This window comes from Myotis nattereri (assembly GCF_964212035.1).
Source record: "Myotis nattereri genome assembly, chromosome: 3".
Classification (NCBI taxonomy): Eukaryota; Metazoa; Chordata; class Mammalia; order Chiroptera; family Vespertilionidae; genus Myotis; species Myotis nattereri.
The window spans coordinates 116,430,512-116,447,810 of NC_138077.1; the positions used below are offsets into that span (position 1 = coordinate 116,430,512).

The 17,299-nt window shown below is 42.2% G+C and overlaps 1 protein-coding gene across 1 annotated transcript in view; it reads left to right on the top strand.

Moving 5' to 3' along the window:
• CCDC138 (coiled-coil domain containing 138) overlaps window positions 1-17,299 on the top strand; it is a 175,167-nt gene that overhangs the window by 63,962 nt on the left and 93,906 nt on the right. Inside the window, exon 10 of the mRNA XM_081086186.1 lies at window positions 1,773-1,937. Within this exon, the coding sequence (XP_080942312.1) occupies window positions 1,773-1,937 (165 nt within the window). The remainder of the gene's footprint in view (window positions 1-1,772; window positions 1,938-17,299) is intronic.

Genomic DNA, 17,299 nt, shown 5'->3' on the forward strand with positions numbered 1-17,299 from the left:
TAAAAATAATTTTAATACTAAAATTAGCCCAATTGAATTTATAAATTTTTTGTGACATTTTGCTTTTATTTATTTTTTTCTTCTATTTTGGTAGACTCTCAGAGAATAGGATTTCCAAGAAAAAAAAATTCTTATTGTGTTTATAAAATACTGTAATATAAACATGAAACGTTTTGGAGAAGAAGGAAAGATACATTTTCATGGTAGAAATTATTTAGCTTTTGAAACCTTTTGTTTGTTAAAGTCTTTTAGTTATGGTAGTTCATACTTTCGAGGTAAGACCAATTTTACTTTTCTGTGTTATCAATCTTGGGTAAAGAATTTTTATGAAACTTCTCTGTTTTGGTAATGAGCTGTAGTACTTTCAGTTTCCTTATTATGATGAGTTTTCCTCTTTCCTCAGCCAGCATATAGTATATTTCTAATATTAATTGGAGATATTTGATTTGGAATTTTTTTCATTGGGAGCTTTTTGAATACATATTTTAGTGAAGTGATTTAGGTAAATCTACACTAATAAAAGAGAAAAATGGTAATTAGCGTACGACGCTACCCTTTTCATTGGCTAATCAGGGCTATATGCAAATTAACTGCCAACTAAGATTGGCAGTTAACTACCAACAAGATGGCGGTTAATTTGCATATGTAGGCACAATGCAGGGAGGCGAAAGGGAAAGCAGGAAGAAGCCCCCTGCCACTGACAGTGATCGGAAACCCAGGGGGGAGCTAAGAGCTGGAGAATCAGGTGCCTTTTCCGCCCTGGCCAGTGATAGCAGGAAGTAGGGGTGGAACCAGCAATGGGAGCTGGGCATGGTCGAAGCTGGCAGTCCCGTGAGCTAGGTGTCCCTTGCCTGGGCCTAAAGCGGAGCCCACGATCGCGGGGCCGCTGCAGCTGCGGGTCCCCGCTGCCCGGGCCGGACGCCTAGGCCAGAGGCATTAGGCCTGGGCAGGGGCGGAGCCTGCAACCGCGGGGAGCTGCGGGTCCCCTGCCCAGGCCTGACACCTCTGCCGGAGGCCTCAGGCCTGGTCAAGGGGCCGATCTGGTGATTGGTGATCGGAGGGTGATGAGGGTCAACTCCTCTGGCCGAGGCATCAGGCCTGGGCGGGGGGCAGAGCCGGGGATTGGGGGGATATGATGGTCCCCTTGCCCAGGCCTGAAGCCTTGGTCAGAGGCGTCAGGCTTGGGCGGGGGGTGGAGCAAGCGATCAGAGGGAGATGGGGGTCCCCTGCCCAGGCATGATTCCTGGGCCAGAGGCCTCAGGCCTGGGCGGGGGCCAGAGCCAGTGATCGGGGGGAGATGGCGGTCCCCTGTCCAAGCCTGACACCTCTGCCCGAGGCGTCAGGCCTGGGCAAGGGGCCAATCAAGCCATCGGAGGGTGATGGGGGTCTACGCCTCTGGCCGAGGCATCAGGCCTGGGCAAGGGGCAGAGCCAGCAATCGGAGGGGTCTGGGGGTCCCCTGCCCAGACCTGACACCTGGGCCAGAGGCATCAGGCTTGAGGTGGGGGCAGAACCAGTGATGGGTGGCAAGGGGCCGATCCTGCGATTGGAGGGTGATGGGGGTCAACGCCTGAGGGCTCCCAGTATGTGAGAGGGGGCAGGCTGGGCTGAGGGACACTCCTCCCCCCCCCCCCCCGCCCGCCCACACCCAGTGCACAAATTTCGTGCACCGGGCCCCTAGTTATTCTATAATCACTTAACCAAATTTAAAGCTTGCCTTTGAAGTTTTATGAAGTTGTGGACTGAAATTTTCATTAAATTTTTTACATACAGGTACCACTTAATGCACAAGTTTATGAACTTTTAACTGTCTTCATGGATTGGATTTCGGATTATCACCTTAGCAAATTGAAAAGTGAAGAATCTGGGATGGATGGTGAAAAGCTGCAATTTAAATTTGCTTCTCAGAGAAATGATATTCAGGAGAAGTGTATAAAGGTTTGTTTTTTTATTTTGAAATATATGACTCTAAAAAGATTCATTTCATACTTACTTATAATTAATTCATATTTATATATTTTTTAACATGATAGGAATTTTTAAAAAATAGAGACCAGAAATTAAAAACCTACCTTCAAAATGAAAAAATAACTGTGTATTCGAGTTAGGCAAATGATCAGTATGTGAACAGTTTGTGATACATACCATTTTAGGATTCATTCCCACTAAAATAAGGGATGAAAGGTCTATTTTCAGGGGTCTTCTTGCTGGGGTCCAACCCCAGAGGGTCCAGGGGTCCCCAAAGGTGTGGACGGAGTCGGCGAAGAAGGAATGACACGGAGACAGCGTTCAGTTGATCAGCAGCCTAGCCAGGATCTCCAGCCAAGTTCTGGTCTGGATCTCCAGTGAAGTTCTGTTTAGGATCTCCAGCCAGGTTCTGTGTCCATGTTGTCTTGCTAGGTTCTCCAGCCAGGTTCTCCAGGTTCTCCAGCCAGGTTCTGTAGCCATGTTCCCTCGCTAGGTTCTCCAGCCAGGTTCTGTCCAGGTTCTCCAGTCAGGTTCAGTCACCAGGTTCTAGTCAGGTTCTCTTGCCAATTTCTGTAGTCAGGTTCAGTCCAGGATCTTTTGCCATGTTCTCTCGCTAGGTTCTGTCTCTAGGTTCTGAGGCCAGTTTCTGTCCAGGATCTTTTGCCATGTTCTCTCCAGCGAAGTTCTTCTGTCTCTAGAGAACGTTCTGTGTAGGTTCTGTGCCAATTTCTGTCTCTCTCTTGTCTTCATACATCTGTATTTATACCAGTTGATTCCAATCCTATCAATCTCTATTCCAAAGGTTAGGGCGTTTCTTATCTCCATTCCAGGGAGTAAAGATTATGTAGCTTAAGCATGATTGTTCGTAGTTAAAGTGATTAATTACCCACCTGGCACTTAGTTAAGAGGTTTTATTCCCTCCCTAACTTCAGGGGAAAATCCCTACCTGGGGAAACAACCTTTTTCAGAGACCTTGGTTAAAACACATAGTGCCTAGAAGGTGAGCAAACATATTAAGAACAGTATGCCATATATGCCAGGTCCCTTGAAACAGCAAGCATGGACCAGCTCCCGGCATCTTCTCACCAGTAAAGAGAGATGACTGTTTTGTTAAATTATAGACATTAATTTGGATATTGGTACTCATGATTTCTAGTTGGCATAAATGGTCATTAGGGATTGACAGTTATATTCCATAAGAAATACATTAAGATTTTGAAGCGTTTACATCTAAAGTTATTTGGTTTAACATTTTCAGAAAAAATTCTCTGATTATCATATACAGGCCAGGGTTTCATATTGGGAAATTACTTTTAGTTTTCATCCTTATCTAAAAAGTTTCTTCTAAATTTCTTTTATATTAGACCAGTGGTTCTCAACCTTCCTAATGCCGCGACCCTTTAATACAGTTCCTCATGTTGTGGTGACCCCCAATTTCATTGTTACAAATTGAACATAATTAAAGCATAGTGATTAATAACAAAAACAATCTACATTGGTTCTCAACCTGTGAGTCACGATCCCTTTGGGGGACAAACGACCCTTTCACAGGGGTCGCCTAAGACCATTGGAAAACACACATATAATTACATATTGTTTTTGTGATTAATCACTATGCTTTAATTATGTTCAATTTGTAACAATGAAAATACATCCTGCATATCAAATATTTACATTATGATTCATAACAGCAAAATTACAGTTATGTAGTAGCAACGAAAATAATTTTATGGTTGGGGGTCACCATAACATGAGGAACTGTATTAAAGGGTCGCAGCATTAGGACGGTTGAGAACCACTGCCTAAGATGTTCATATCTCCTATTTTTATTTTATTGGGGTGGCATTGGTCAACATGGACATATAGATTTCATGTGTTTGTTTTTATGTTATAAGATCAGTATATTGCACCATGCCCCCACCACTCAAAGTCAAATCTTCTTCTGTCACCTTATATTAGGACCCTCTTTTCCTCCCACCCCTTCCCTCTGGCAACCACCACAGTGCTGTTTGTGTTCACGAGTTTTAGTTTTATATTCCACATATGAGTGAAATCATATTTCTTTACTTCCTTTTTTCAGTTGATTTCTAATTTCAAGGCATTATGGTTGGAGAATATGCTTAGTATAATTTCAGTCTTCTTGAATTTGTTGATGCTAGTTTTGTGACCCAACATATGGTCTGTCCTTGACAATGTTCCATGTGCACTGGAGAAGAAGTATAATCTGAGGTTGTGGGATGAAAGGTTCTGTAAATGTCAGTTATGTCCACTGGTCTCTAGTGCTTCATTTAAGGCCAATATTCCTTTATTGATTTTCTCTTTGGTTGATCTGTCTAGAGCTGTCAATGGAATATTAAGGTCCCCAACTATGATTGTGTTTTGATCTTTTTCTCCCTTTAGTGCTGTAATTGTTTTATATATTTCAGTAGTCTTTGGTTGGGTGGATATATATTAAGAAATGTTATGTTTTCTTAATATAATGTCCCCTTTATCATTATAAAGTGTCATTTTTATCTCTTGTTATCTTGAAATCTACTTTGTCAGATATAAGTATGGCGACACCAGCTTTTCTGTGGATGTTATTTGCATGGAGAATCATTTCCTACCCTTTTACTTTGAATCTACCTTTGCCTTTTCAGTTTAGATATGTCTCTTGTATGCAGCATCTTTGAGTTTTGTTTTTGATCCACTGTATTACTCTGTGCCTATTTACTAGTGAGTTCAGACCACACTTACATTTAGGGTAATTACTTGAAGTATGAGGATTTCCTATTGCTATTTTATCTTTTATTCCCCCTCTGGTAGGCTCTGTACCTCCATTCGTTCTTTTTCTTTGTGTTTCTGTCTGTTGTTTTTGTTTGGTGGTATTCCATACTTTCCTCTGCTTCCTTTTTTTTAAAGCTATGTGTCCCAGTTTGGGGATTTTTGTGTGTGGTTACCAGTAGGTTTATAAAAAATAAGCTTACATACTAGTATATACCATAGTTTTTGTTCTTTTGAGTGCATCTGATCTTCATCCTCCTTTGTCAGTTCAGAACTTTCCCCCTCCCCTTTTAAGTTTTCGTTGTCACAAATTATCCGTCTTTATGTTGTCAGTTTTTTGTGATCTTACTCATAGTGTTGTGACCTTATGTCCCAAAATATCACTCTGCTCTTGGCTGGACAAAGATCTTTGTATGGAGACCAATGGGGTCGGCTGGGAACCTGGAGTTTTTATTAATCTGGTGCTCAGAATATTGGGACAGATGGTCCCTCCTCCAATCCAGCTACTAAGGGCTCCTTGAGACTCTTCAGACCCATAAGCTTGGCCTCTGCCTTTGTATCCTCTAAGAAGCTCAAAATGCAAGGTGTGGCATGCAGGGCTCCTGAAGGTGAGCCAGGCTGTATCACCTGCCCTGGTGCTAGTAGGCACCACTAGCTCATCTGGGAAAATGGCCATTTTGGTTTGGATGCGTATGAATGACCAAATGCTGGACTCCTGGCTATTGCTTTTCTGTGTCTCTCTGCCTTGTTTCCTATATCATCCTCTCCTCAGGCACTTCAAGCCCACGTCTCCCTCCCTGCACCAAAGCCTCCAATGAGTACTTGGGTGAGCAGTTGCAAATGAAAACTGTGCTCTGGGTTTAGAGAAGAAAACAAACAAAACAAAACCCAAAAACCCCACAAAACCGTGGCTTTCTCTCCCACTGGTTCTGGTCTGCCAGCTCCAGACTCCACTACAGCCAGCAGCCCTGCCACCTTTCGCAGCTGGCTGGATGTTACGTGTGCTGCAGGTCTCGCCTCTGGTGTTCCGGACTTTTATCTTCTGAGGGAACAGACCCTCCCGAAGCCCAGTGCTCCTTCCTCTCTTGGCCTACCAGCCTGCTGCCTCTGGGAGCTGGATCTGCTCTTCTCATGACCTCGCCTTTTCTACCAGTCTCCAGGTGTTTTCTGTCCTTCCTTGAAATGTCACTTTCTCAGCTCGACCTCAGTTGGTAATTCCAGGTGAAAGTTCTCCAATTTAGTTCTGGGACGAGGTGCAAGGCAGGTCTGCCTATTCAACTGCCTTTTATTTCTCATCCCCACATAATTCTGATATTGCTTTTTCTGATGGAGTCACATAGTTCTCTAGAGGTCTTCCATTTTTCTTTAAGCTCAGATATCTCTCTTATTCCCTCTGTCATTTCTAGATTCCTATCTTTGATATCACTGATCCTTCCTCCATCTTGTTTTCTATGTTCAGTAGTTCATTTTTTGTTGTTAATCCTCACCTGAGGATATTTTTTTCATTGATTTTTTTTTTTTGAGAGAGTGAAAAGGAGGGGGAGAGACAAAAACATTAATGTGAGAGAGATACATTGGTTGGTTGCCTTCTTTACATGCTTCAACAGGGCCTGCAACTGAAGTATGTGCCCTTGACCAGAATAGAAACCAGGACCTTTCAGTTCATGGGCTGACACTCTATTCATTGAGCCAAAGCTCAGGTTTATAGTTCACTCTTTTTGTTTGTTTGTTTGTTTGTTTGTTTATTTCAGAAAGGGAAGAAGGGGATGGAAATATAAATAATAAGAGAGAATCTTGATGGCCTGCCTCCAACACACCTCCTGCTGGGGTTCGAGATCCCAACTCGGGCATGTGCGCTGACCAGGAATGGAACTGTGACCACCTGGTTCTTGGGTTGAAACTCAACCACTGAGCCAAAATGAGGTGGCTGTAAATTCACTCTTTTTTTTCTTCTTAATTTTAATAAATCTTTATTCAGATTATCACAGTTGTTCCTCTTTTTTCCCCCCAAAGCTCCCGTCCACCCGGTTCCCACCCCACCCTCTGCCATTACCCTCCCCCCTCACACTGTCCTCATCCATAGGTGTACAATTTGGGTCTCTTCCCGCACCCCCCATGCCCCTTTCCCCCCGAGAATTGTCAGTCCACTCCATTTCTATGCCCCTGATTCTATTATATTCACCAGTTTACTCTGTACATCAGATTTTTTATTCACTTTATTTTTATTTTTTTTAAATATATTTTATTGATTTTTTACAAAGGAAAGGAGAGGGATAGAGAGTTAGAAACATCGATGAGAGAGAAACATCGATCAGCTGCCTCCTGCACACCCCCTACTGGGGATGTGCCTGCAACCAAGGTACATGCCCTTGACCAGAATCGAACCTGGGACCTTTCAGTCTGTAGGCTGACGCTCTATCCACTGAGCCAAACCGGTTACGGCTGTTCACTTGATTTTTAGATTCACTTGTTGATAGATGTGTATTTGTTGTTCATAATTTGTATCTTTACTTTTTCTTCCTCCTCCTCTTCTTAAAGAATACCTTTCAGCATTTCATATAATACTGGTTTGGTGGTGATGAACTCCTTTAGCTTTTTCTTATCTGTGAAGCTCTTTATCTGACCTTCAATTCTGAATGATAGCTTTGCTGGGTAAAGTAATCTTGGTTTTAGGTTCTTGCTATTCATCACTTTGAGTATTTCTTGCCACTCCCTTCTGGCCTGCACAGTTTCTGTTGAGAAATCAGCTGACAGTTGTATGGGTACTCACTTGTAAGTAACTAACTGTTTTTCTCTTGCTGCTTTTAGGATTCTCTCTTTGTCTTTTGTTCTTGGCATTTTAATTATGATGTGTCTTGGTGTGGTCCTCTTTGGATTCCTTTTGTTTGGGGTTCTCTGCACTTCCTGGACTTGTAAGTCTATTTCTTTCACCAGGTAGGGGAAGTTTTCTGTCATGATTTCTTCAAATAGGTTTTCAATATCTTGGTCTCTCTCTTCTTCTGGTACCCCTATAATTTGAATGTTGGTACGCTTGAAGCTGTCCTAGAGGCTCCTTACACTATCTTCATATTTTTGGATTCTTTTTTCATTTTGTTTTTCCAGTTGGGTATTTTTTGCTTCTTCGTATTTCAAATCTTTGACTTGATTCTTGCGATCCTCTAGTCTGCTATTGGAACTCTGCATAATATTCTTTATTTCAGTCAGTGTATGTTTAATTTCTAGTTGGTCCATTTTCATAACCTCGAGGGTCTCACTATATTTCTTGAGGGTCTCACTAAATTTATCGGAGGTTTCTAGAAAATTCTTGAAAAACCTTATAACTGTGGTTTTGAACTCTATATCCAGAAGTTTGCTTTCCTCCATTTCTGTCATTTGTGACCTGTTTCTTTGTCCTGCATTTTTTATGCTTCCCTGTGTTGATCGAGTGGCTTTTTGTGCTAGGTGTCTTCTAGGGCCCAGTGGCTCACCCTCCCCAGTGACCTGAGGTGGACACTCTTGGTGCACCCCTTTTTGGGCTTTGTGCACAGTCTTGTTGTAGTGAAGCCTTGATTGTTGTAGGTATCACTGGGAGGAATTGACCTGCAGGCCTATTAGCTGTGAGAATCAGCTGTGACTATGGTAGGAGAACTTCTGTGCTGGAGACACCCTTCTGGGGCAAGACTTGCTTCAGTGGGGCTTTGGTGCTCACTGAGTCTGCCCCCTGTGTGTGTCCCTTATGGATCTGAGGAGTTGTAATCTGGATGGTCCCACTCTGACCACTGGGTACGCTGGCTCTTGGATCTCTAAGATGTGCTAATTTAGCCTCTGCCTGAGGCTACCCAGCAGGAGCTACGGAGAGATCTGCAGATTCCTCTTCTTTGTTTGGGGTTTGAAGGTGCCTAGATGAGGCTCAGGTGTGAAGCAATGCAAGCTGCTGTGGGGCCTTGGGCCTTCTTTTGGAAGTTCTGGGTCTCTCTGACCCAGCTGCAGTCTGTTAGGTAATTTTCAGATTGCAAAGGGCCAAGCCATTCATTTGCAAAAGCCTCTGAGCACAGCTTGGGTGGGGCAGGGTCTCAGGGAATCAACAGGGAGGAACAAACAGCTATGGCTGATCCTCCGTCCTACCCTAAGAGGCCCTGGGTCTCAGTGTCCCAGTAATCGCTGTAAGCACCTCTGAGAGAAAGCCGCCCTTGAGTTCCGCCCTATGCCAGACAGTCCATTTTCTCCCCAAATGAGTCTGGGTCCCCAGAGACTCGCCCGGAACTGGAGTTCAGAGCTGTCGGGACCTTGAGACTCCCTCCTGATTGAAAAAGACAACCATGTCCTCAGTTGCCAGCCCTTTCCACGTGCGCCTCTGTACCTCTGCACTTTACTTCCGCACCTCCTCTGAGTCTCAGTGTGCTTTTCTCTTTCCTTCTAGTTGTAGAATTTCCACTCAGCCAGCCTTCCTGTGGTTCTGGATGATGTCCGTTTTGTCTTTTAGTTGTATTTTTGAAGTGGTTTTGCGAGGCAGCAATTTCCAGTGTTGTTTTTTTTTTAATGTTTTTTTTCTTTTATTATTAGTTAAGGTATTACAAATGTGTCCTCATCACCCCCATTAACCCCCAACTTCCCCCCCACACACACACACTCATACTCCCATCCCCCTGTTGTCCCTGTCCATTAGTTTGGCTTATATACATGTATACAAGTCCTTCGGTTGATCTCTTCCCCTTACCCCCGCCCTCCCCTACTTTCCTTCTGAGGATTGATAGCCTGATCGCTGTTTCTCAGTCTTTGGGTCTGTCCTTTTTCATCAGTCTATGTTGTTCTCTATAATCCACAAATGAGTGAGATCATGTGGTATTTATCTTTCTCTGACTGGCTTATTTCACTTAGCATAATGCTCTCCAGTTCCATCCATGCTGTTGCAAAAGACAAGAGTTCCCTTTTTTTTACCGCAGCATAGTATTCCATTGTGTATATGTACCACAGTTTTCTAATCCACTCATCTGCCGATGGGCACTTAGGCTGTTTCCAAATCTTAGCTATGGTGAATTGTGCTGCTATGAACATAGGGGTGCATATATCCTTTCTGATTGGTGTTTCTGGTTTCTTGGGATATAATCCTGGAAGTGGGGTCACTGGGTCAAATGGAAATTTCATTCTTAATTTTTTAAGGAAAAGCCATACTGTTTTCCATAGTGGCTATACCAGTCTGCATTTCCACCAGCAATGCATGAGGGTTTCTTTTTCTCCACATCCTTGCCAGCACTTGTCATTTGATGATTTCTTGATGATAGCCATTCTGACAGGTGTGAGATGGTATCTCGTTGTTTTGATTTGCATCTCTTTGGTGATTAGTGACTTTGAGCATGTTTTCATATGTCTCTTGGCCTTCTGTATGTCCACTTTCGAAAAGTGTCTAGGTTCCTTGCCCATTTTTTGATTGGATTTTTTATCTTCCTTTTATTAAGTTGTAGGAGTTCCCTATAAATTTGGAGGTTAACCCCTTATCGGATGTATCATTGGGAAATATGTTCTCCCATGCAGTCGGTTTTCTTTTGTTTTGTTGATGGTTACTTTTTGCTGTGCAGAAACTTTTTATTTTGATGTAGTCCCATTTTGTTTATTTAGTTTCCATTGCCCGAGGAGCTGTATCGATAAAGATATAGCTACGACATATGTCTGAAATTTTGCTGCCTATGGATTCTTCTAAGATTTTTATGGTTTCTCATCTTATGTTGAAGTCCTTTATCCATTTTGAGTTTATTTTTGTGTATGGTGTAAGTTGGTGGTTGACTTTCGTTTTTTTTTTTTTTGCATGTATCTGTTCAGTTTTCTCAACACCATTTATTAAAGAGACTGTCTTGACTCCATTGTATGCTCTTGCTTCCTTTGTCAAATATTAATTGAGCATAATGGCTTGGGTCTATTTCTGGGTTCTCTGCTCTGTTCCATTGGTCTGTATGTCTTTTCTTGTGCCAGTACCAGGCAGTTTTGAGAACAATGGCTTTGTAATAAAGCTTGATATCTAGTATTGTGATCCCTCCTACTTTATTGATCTTTCTCAAGATTACTGCATCTATTTGGGGTATTTTTGGAGAGTTTGTTCTAGGTCTGTGAAATATGCCCTTGTTATGTTAATGGGGTTTGCATTAAATCTATAGATTGCTTTGGGTAGTATGGACATTTTAAGGATGTTCATCTACCAATCCATGAACACGGTATATTCTTCCATTTGTTTATGTCTTCCTCTATCTGTTTTTTCAATGTCCAGTGGTTTTCTGAGTACAGGTCTTTCACCTCCTTAGTTAAGTTTATGCCTAGGTATCTTAATTTTTTCGGTCAATGGTAAATGGGATTTTTTGTGTTTGTTTGTTTGTCTTCCTGTGAGTTCATTATTGGTGTATAAAAAAGCTATAGATTTCTGGGCGTTTATTTTGTATCCTGCCACATTGCCGAATTCATTTATTAAATCAGTAGATTTTGATGGAGTCTTTAAGGTTTTCTATGTACAATATCATGTCATCTGCAAATAAGGGCAGTTTTACTTCTTCTCTTCCAATTTTGATGCCTTTTATTTCTTCTTCTTGTCTGATAGCTATGGCTAGCACTTCCAGTAGTATATCGAACAGGAGGGGTGAAATTGGGCATCCCTGTCTTGTTCCTGTTCTTAGGGGAAATGGGTTTTGTTTTTGGCCATTAAGTATGATGTCGGCTGTAGGTTTGTCACATAAGGCTTTTATTATGTTGAGGTATATCACTCTATTCTCACTTTGGTGAGTTTTTATCAAGGAAGGGTGTTGGATTTTGTCAAATGCCTTTTCTGTACTAATTGATATGATTATGTGATTTTTATCTCTCAGTTTGTTTATGTGATATATCACATTTATTGATTTGTGGATATTGTACCATCCTTGCATCCCCAGAATAAATCCTACTTGGTCATGGTGTGTGATCGTTTTCATATAATGCTGGATCTGATTTGCTAGAATTTTGTTGATGATTTGAGCATGTATGTTCATCAGAGATATTCGCCTGTAATCTCTTTCTTTGTTGTGTCTTTAATTGGTTTTGGGATTAGGGTAATGCTGGCTTCATAGAAAGAGCTTGGAAGTGTTCCTTCCTCTTGAATTTTTTGGAATTGTCTGAGGAGGATAGGTTTTAGTTCTTCTTTGAATGTTGGGTAAAACTCCCCTGTAAAGCCATCTGGCCCAGGGCTTTTGTTTGTTGGAAGTTTTTTTAATTATTGCTTAAATTTCCTCCGTAGTTACCGACCCATTCAGATTTTTTGAATCTTCCTGATTGAGTTTTGGAAGGTCGTGTTTTTCTAGGAATATGTGCTTTTCTTCTAGGTTGACCAGTTTTTTGGAATAGAGTTGTTCATACTATTTTTTTTTTTTTTACAATCCTTTGTATTTCTATGGGGTCTGTTGTTATTTCGCCTCTTTTATTTCTGATTCTGTGTATTTGGGTCCTGTCTCTTTGCTTCTTGGTGAACCTGGCTAGAGGTTCATCAATCTTGTTTATCCTTTCAAAGAACCAGCTCTTGGTTTTATTGATCTTTTGTATTTTTTTTTTTTTTTGGCCTCTATGTCATTTATTTCTGCTCTGATCGTTATTATTTCCTTCCTTCTGCTCACTCTGGACTTTTCTTGTTTCTTTTTTCCTAATTCTTTAAATTTTAGAGTTATTTAATTTATTACCAGTTTTTCTTGTTTTTTGAGGTCGGCCTGTAATGCTATGAACTTCCCTCTCAAGACTGCTTTCACTGTGTCCCATAGATTTTGGATTGTTGTGTTTTCATTGTCATTTGTTTCCAGGATGTTTTTTTTTCTTTTTTATTCTCTTTGGGACCCAGTCATTGTTTTATAGCATGCTATTCAGCCTCCATGTGTTTGAATTCTGTTTTATTGTTTTTATTGTAGTTGATTTGTAATATTATGCCATTGTTATCTGAAATGATGCTTGATATGATTTCAATCTTCTTGAATTTGATGAGACATTGCTTGTGTCCCAATATGTGGTCTATCTTTGAAAATGTCTCATGTGCACTTGAGGTGAATGCATATTCTGTAGCTTTGGGGTTAAATGTTCTGAAGATGTCGATTAAGTCCTTCTGATCTAGTGAGTCATTTAGGATTGCTGTTTCTTTGTTGAATTTTTGTCTAGAGCAGTGGTTCTCAACCTGTGGGTCGTGACCCCTTTGGCGGTCGAACGACCCTTTCACAGGGGTCGCCTAAGACCATCCTGCATATCAGACATTTACATTACGATTCATAACAGTAGCAACATTACAGTTATGAAGTAGCAATGAAAATAATTTTATGGTTGTGTCACAACATGAGGAAATGTATTTAAAGGGCCAGAAGGTTGAAAACCACTGGTCTAGAGCAGTGGTTTTTGGCAAACTCAGTCAACAGAGCCAAATATCAACAGTACAACGATTGAAATTTCTTTTGAGAGCCAAATTTTTTAAACTTAAACTATATAGGTAGGTACATTGTTATTAACTTAATTAGGGTACTCCTAAGGCTTAGGAAGAGCCACACTGAAGGGGCCAAAGAGCTGCATATGGCTCGCGATCCGCAGTTTGTCGACCACGGGTCTAGAGGATATATCCAGTGATGTCAATGGTGTATTAAAGTCTCCTACTATGATTGTATTGCTGTCAATCTTTCCCTTGATAACTTCCAGAATTTATTTTATGTATTTGGTGCATATATGTTTTCTAGAGTTATATCCTCTTGTTGTATCGATCCCTTTAGTATTATCACGTGACCTTCTTTATCTCTTGTTATGGCCTTCACTTTGAGGTCTATTTTGTCAGATACGAGTATTGGTACTCCAGCTTTCTTTTAACTTTGATTTGTCTGGAAATTTTTTTTTCCATCCCTTCACTTTCAGTCTGTGTGAGTCCCTTGTTCTGAGTTGGTTTTCTTGCAGACAGTATATATATGGGTCATGTTTTCTTAGCCTTTCAGCCACTCGGCTATCTTTTGATTGGAGCATTTAGTCCATTTACGTTTAAGGTTATTTTTGATAGGTACTTGTTTGTAGCCATTTCTATTCTTTATTTTCCTTCTTCCCTTTCTATTTCTTCTTTATGCAACAGTCCCTTTAGCATTTCTTGGATTGCTGGCTTGGTAGTGATAAACTTTCTTAGCCTTTTTTTTTATTTGTCTGTAAAGCTCCTGATTTTCCCTTCAATTTTGAGTGAAAGCCTTGCTGGGTAAAGTATTCTTGGATTTAGTCTCTTGCTTTGCATCACCTTGTATACTTCATTCCATTCCCTTCTGGCCTGATGTGTTTCTATTGAGAAATCATTTCATAATCAAATGGGAGATCCTGTGTAGGTAACTCTCTGCCTCTCTCTTGCAGCCTTTAAGAGTCTCTCTTTGTCATTATTGTTTGTCATAATTATGTCATGTCTTGGTGTGGATCTTTTTGGGTTCATCTTGTTTGGGACTTTGTGTGTTTCCCCAAATCAGGAAAGTTTCTGTCACTATTTTTTTAAATTTGTTTTCTAATCCTTATTCCTTCTCCTTCTCCCCCCCCACCCCCCTTATATGTATGTTACTGTGTTTCATGGTTTCCTAAAGCTCCCTAAGGCTCTCCTCCTGCTTTCCAATTTTTTTTCTCCAGTTGCTACTCAGATTGGATGTGTTTACCTGCCTTGTCTTCTAACTCACTAATTCAGTCCTCCGCTGCTTCTAGTCTACTGTTGTAACCTTCCATTGTGATTTTTATTTTAACTCTATAATTCTTGATTTCCTCTTTATTCTTACATAACTTTTTGATTTTTTTCATCCATCCAGTTTATGAACTGTATTACACTTTGTCTTTATTCTTTTTCTGATATATAGCCCTCCGTTTCGTTTAGTTCCTTTTCTGGCGATTTCTTCTTTCCTTTCCTTTGTGGGTTGTTTCTTTTTATATTTATTTTTGGTGGCGGGGGAGGGGGGGAGGGCGGTCGTTGTTTCTTTGTCTTCTCATTTTTGCTCTCACTAAAGGGTTCAGGTGCTGTGACACGCAGGCCCGTGTCTGCCGTGGCACATTGTTGGGACGGTTGCACACCCTGAGAGTCACTGGAGAGCCCAGGCACTAGGATGCATGGGGCCCTTGGCCACTGCGGTGGATCAACAGAAGGGTCATGCACTGTGAGAGTTACTGGAGTGCTCTCTGTGCCTTTTAATTCGTGAGTTAAGTCCATTTTCATTTTCGGTGATTATTGATGCATGAGGGTTTCCAGTAACCATTTCTTTGGTGACTCTGTGTATCATTGTTTATTTTCCCTTCTGTTTGTGTCTGTTGTTTCAGTTTAGTAGTATTCTATGATTTTCCTTTCATCTCCTCTTCTCCTATTTTAAGTGTTTCAGTTTTAGGTTTTTTTTGTGGGGTTACCATTAGTTTTATGCAAAAGAAAGTTTCATATATGTAGTTGTCCTTTTTCTTCTGATTGCATCTTATCTCCATTCACCTGTGTAAGTTAAGTCCTTTATACCTTTCCTTTTCTGTTGTCATAAATTATCCCTTTATATGCTGTGAGTTGGTTTCCAAATTGCAGTGTTTTCTTCTTCTTAAAACTGTTTTTGTCTCCTTTGTTTGTTATGAGATATTTAAGTGTTTGATACCCTATTCTCAAGAAGAGTTGCAATTTTTTTCTTCTGTTAGTCATTCTGCTCATAGTTTTTTTTGTGTGTGTGTGTGTGTTTTATCATTTGGTCTTCTTTTTTTTCAGATAGCACACCCTTCAGTATTTCCTATAATGCAGCTCTTGTGGTCGTAAATTCCTTCAGCTTCTGTATGTCTAGAAAAGTCTTTATTTCTCCTTCATATCGAAAGATAACGTTGCTGAGTATGTTTATTCATGGCTTGTAATTTCTCTGTTTTAATAAATTGAAACTCTCCTAGCTGTTAGGGTTTCTGCTGAAAAATCAGATGATAATCTAATGGAATTTCTTTTATAGGTTACTGTCTTCTCTTCCCTGGCTTCTCTGAAAATTCTTTCTTTGTTTTTAATTTTTGAGTTTTTCCTTCCTTGGGGAGGCCTTTTTGGATTGAGATAATTAGCTGTTCTTATATTTTTATGTCTTAGTATCCACTTCTTTCCAAAGGTTTGGGAAGTTTTCATCAATTATTTGTGATCCTCTTTGCCGCTCTTCTCCTTGTGGTATACCCATTATTCTTATACTAGGGGCCCGGTGCACAAAATTCATGCACTGGGGGGGGGTGTCCCTCGGCCCAGCCTGTCCTCTCTCACATACTTGGAGCTCTCAGGGGATGTCCTACTGATGGCTTAGGCCTGTTCCCTGCTTCCCTTGGGGAGTGGGCCTAAGCCACAGTCTGGCCTCCCTTTGTGGGAGGCCACCAGGCTGATCAGGGGAAGGCACCAGCCCCATCACCCCACTGCTGCAGCCACTGCCAGTCACTGCAGCCACCAAAGTGTTTTCATCAACAGGGACTCCAGTCCCTTCACCATGAAAAAATGACAACTTTCTTTTGGCATTTTCAAGATGTGTCTTTCATAGGATATGACATTTCTTTATTATTTTTTTATCCTCACTTGAGGATATGTTTCCATTGATTTTTAGAGAATGTGGAAGAGAAAGGGAAAGACAGAGAGAAGCATCAAAGTGAGAGGAACACTTTGATTGGTTGCCTCCTGCGTGAGCGCTGACCTGGGCCCGAGCCAGGGAAGAGCCTGCAACCTAGGTACATGTCCTTGGTCAGAATTGAACCCAGACCCTGTGGTAGGCAGGCTGAGGCATTATCTTCTGAGCCAAACCGGCTATGGCAGGATATGATATTTCTTAGCCCCTCCAGCAGCAGACCTTCATTTTTTTCTCCAGGAGTGAGGTGGAAAAACCCTACATCACCTTCTTGGATTCTTATTACCCAAGTTACTAAGAATATTACTAGTGGCATACAAGGAGCTTAGCCAATGAGCGGTCAGAAAAGGTGTTTCCTCTGTAGTTCACACCGATCCCTGGCTCAGCCCCTGCCCAGGCCTCAGGCCTCTGGCTGGGGCATTAGGCCTGGGCAGGGGACCCCCAGCCTGCTCCGATAGCAGGCTCCTCCCCAGCCCAGGCCAGAGGAGCGTTAGGCCTGGGCAAGGGACCACCAGTCTGCTCCGATTGCCTGCCCAGGCCTAAGACCTCTGGCCGGGGCCTTAGGCCTGGGCAGGGGACCTGCAGCCCACGCTGATGGCAGGCTCCACCCTTACCCAGGCCTCAGGCTTCTGGCTAGTGCATTAGGCCTGGGAAGGGGACCCCCAGCCCCAGGCAATCACCAGCTATGCCCTTTCCCAGGCCTCAGGCCTCTGGCCAGGGCATTAGGCCTGGACAGGGGACCCCCAGCCCGCTCCGATCGCCTACCCAGGCATCAGGCCTCTGGCCGGGGCATTAGGCCTGGGTAGGGGACCCCCAGCCCGTTCCGATCGCAGGCTCCGCCCCTGCCCAGGCCTCAGGCCTCTGACTGGGGCATTAAGCCTGGGCAGGGGACCTCCAGCCCTGTGCGATTGCAGGCTCCACCCCTTCCCAGGCCTCAGGCTTCTGGCGGGGTGTTAGGCCTCAGCAGGGGACCCCCAGCCCCAGGCTATTTCCGGC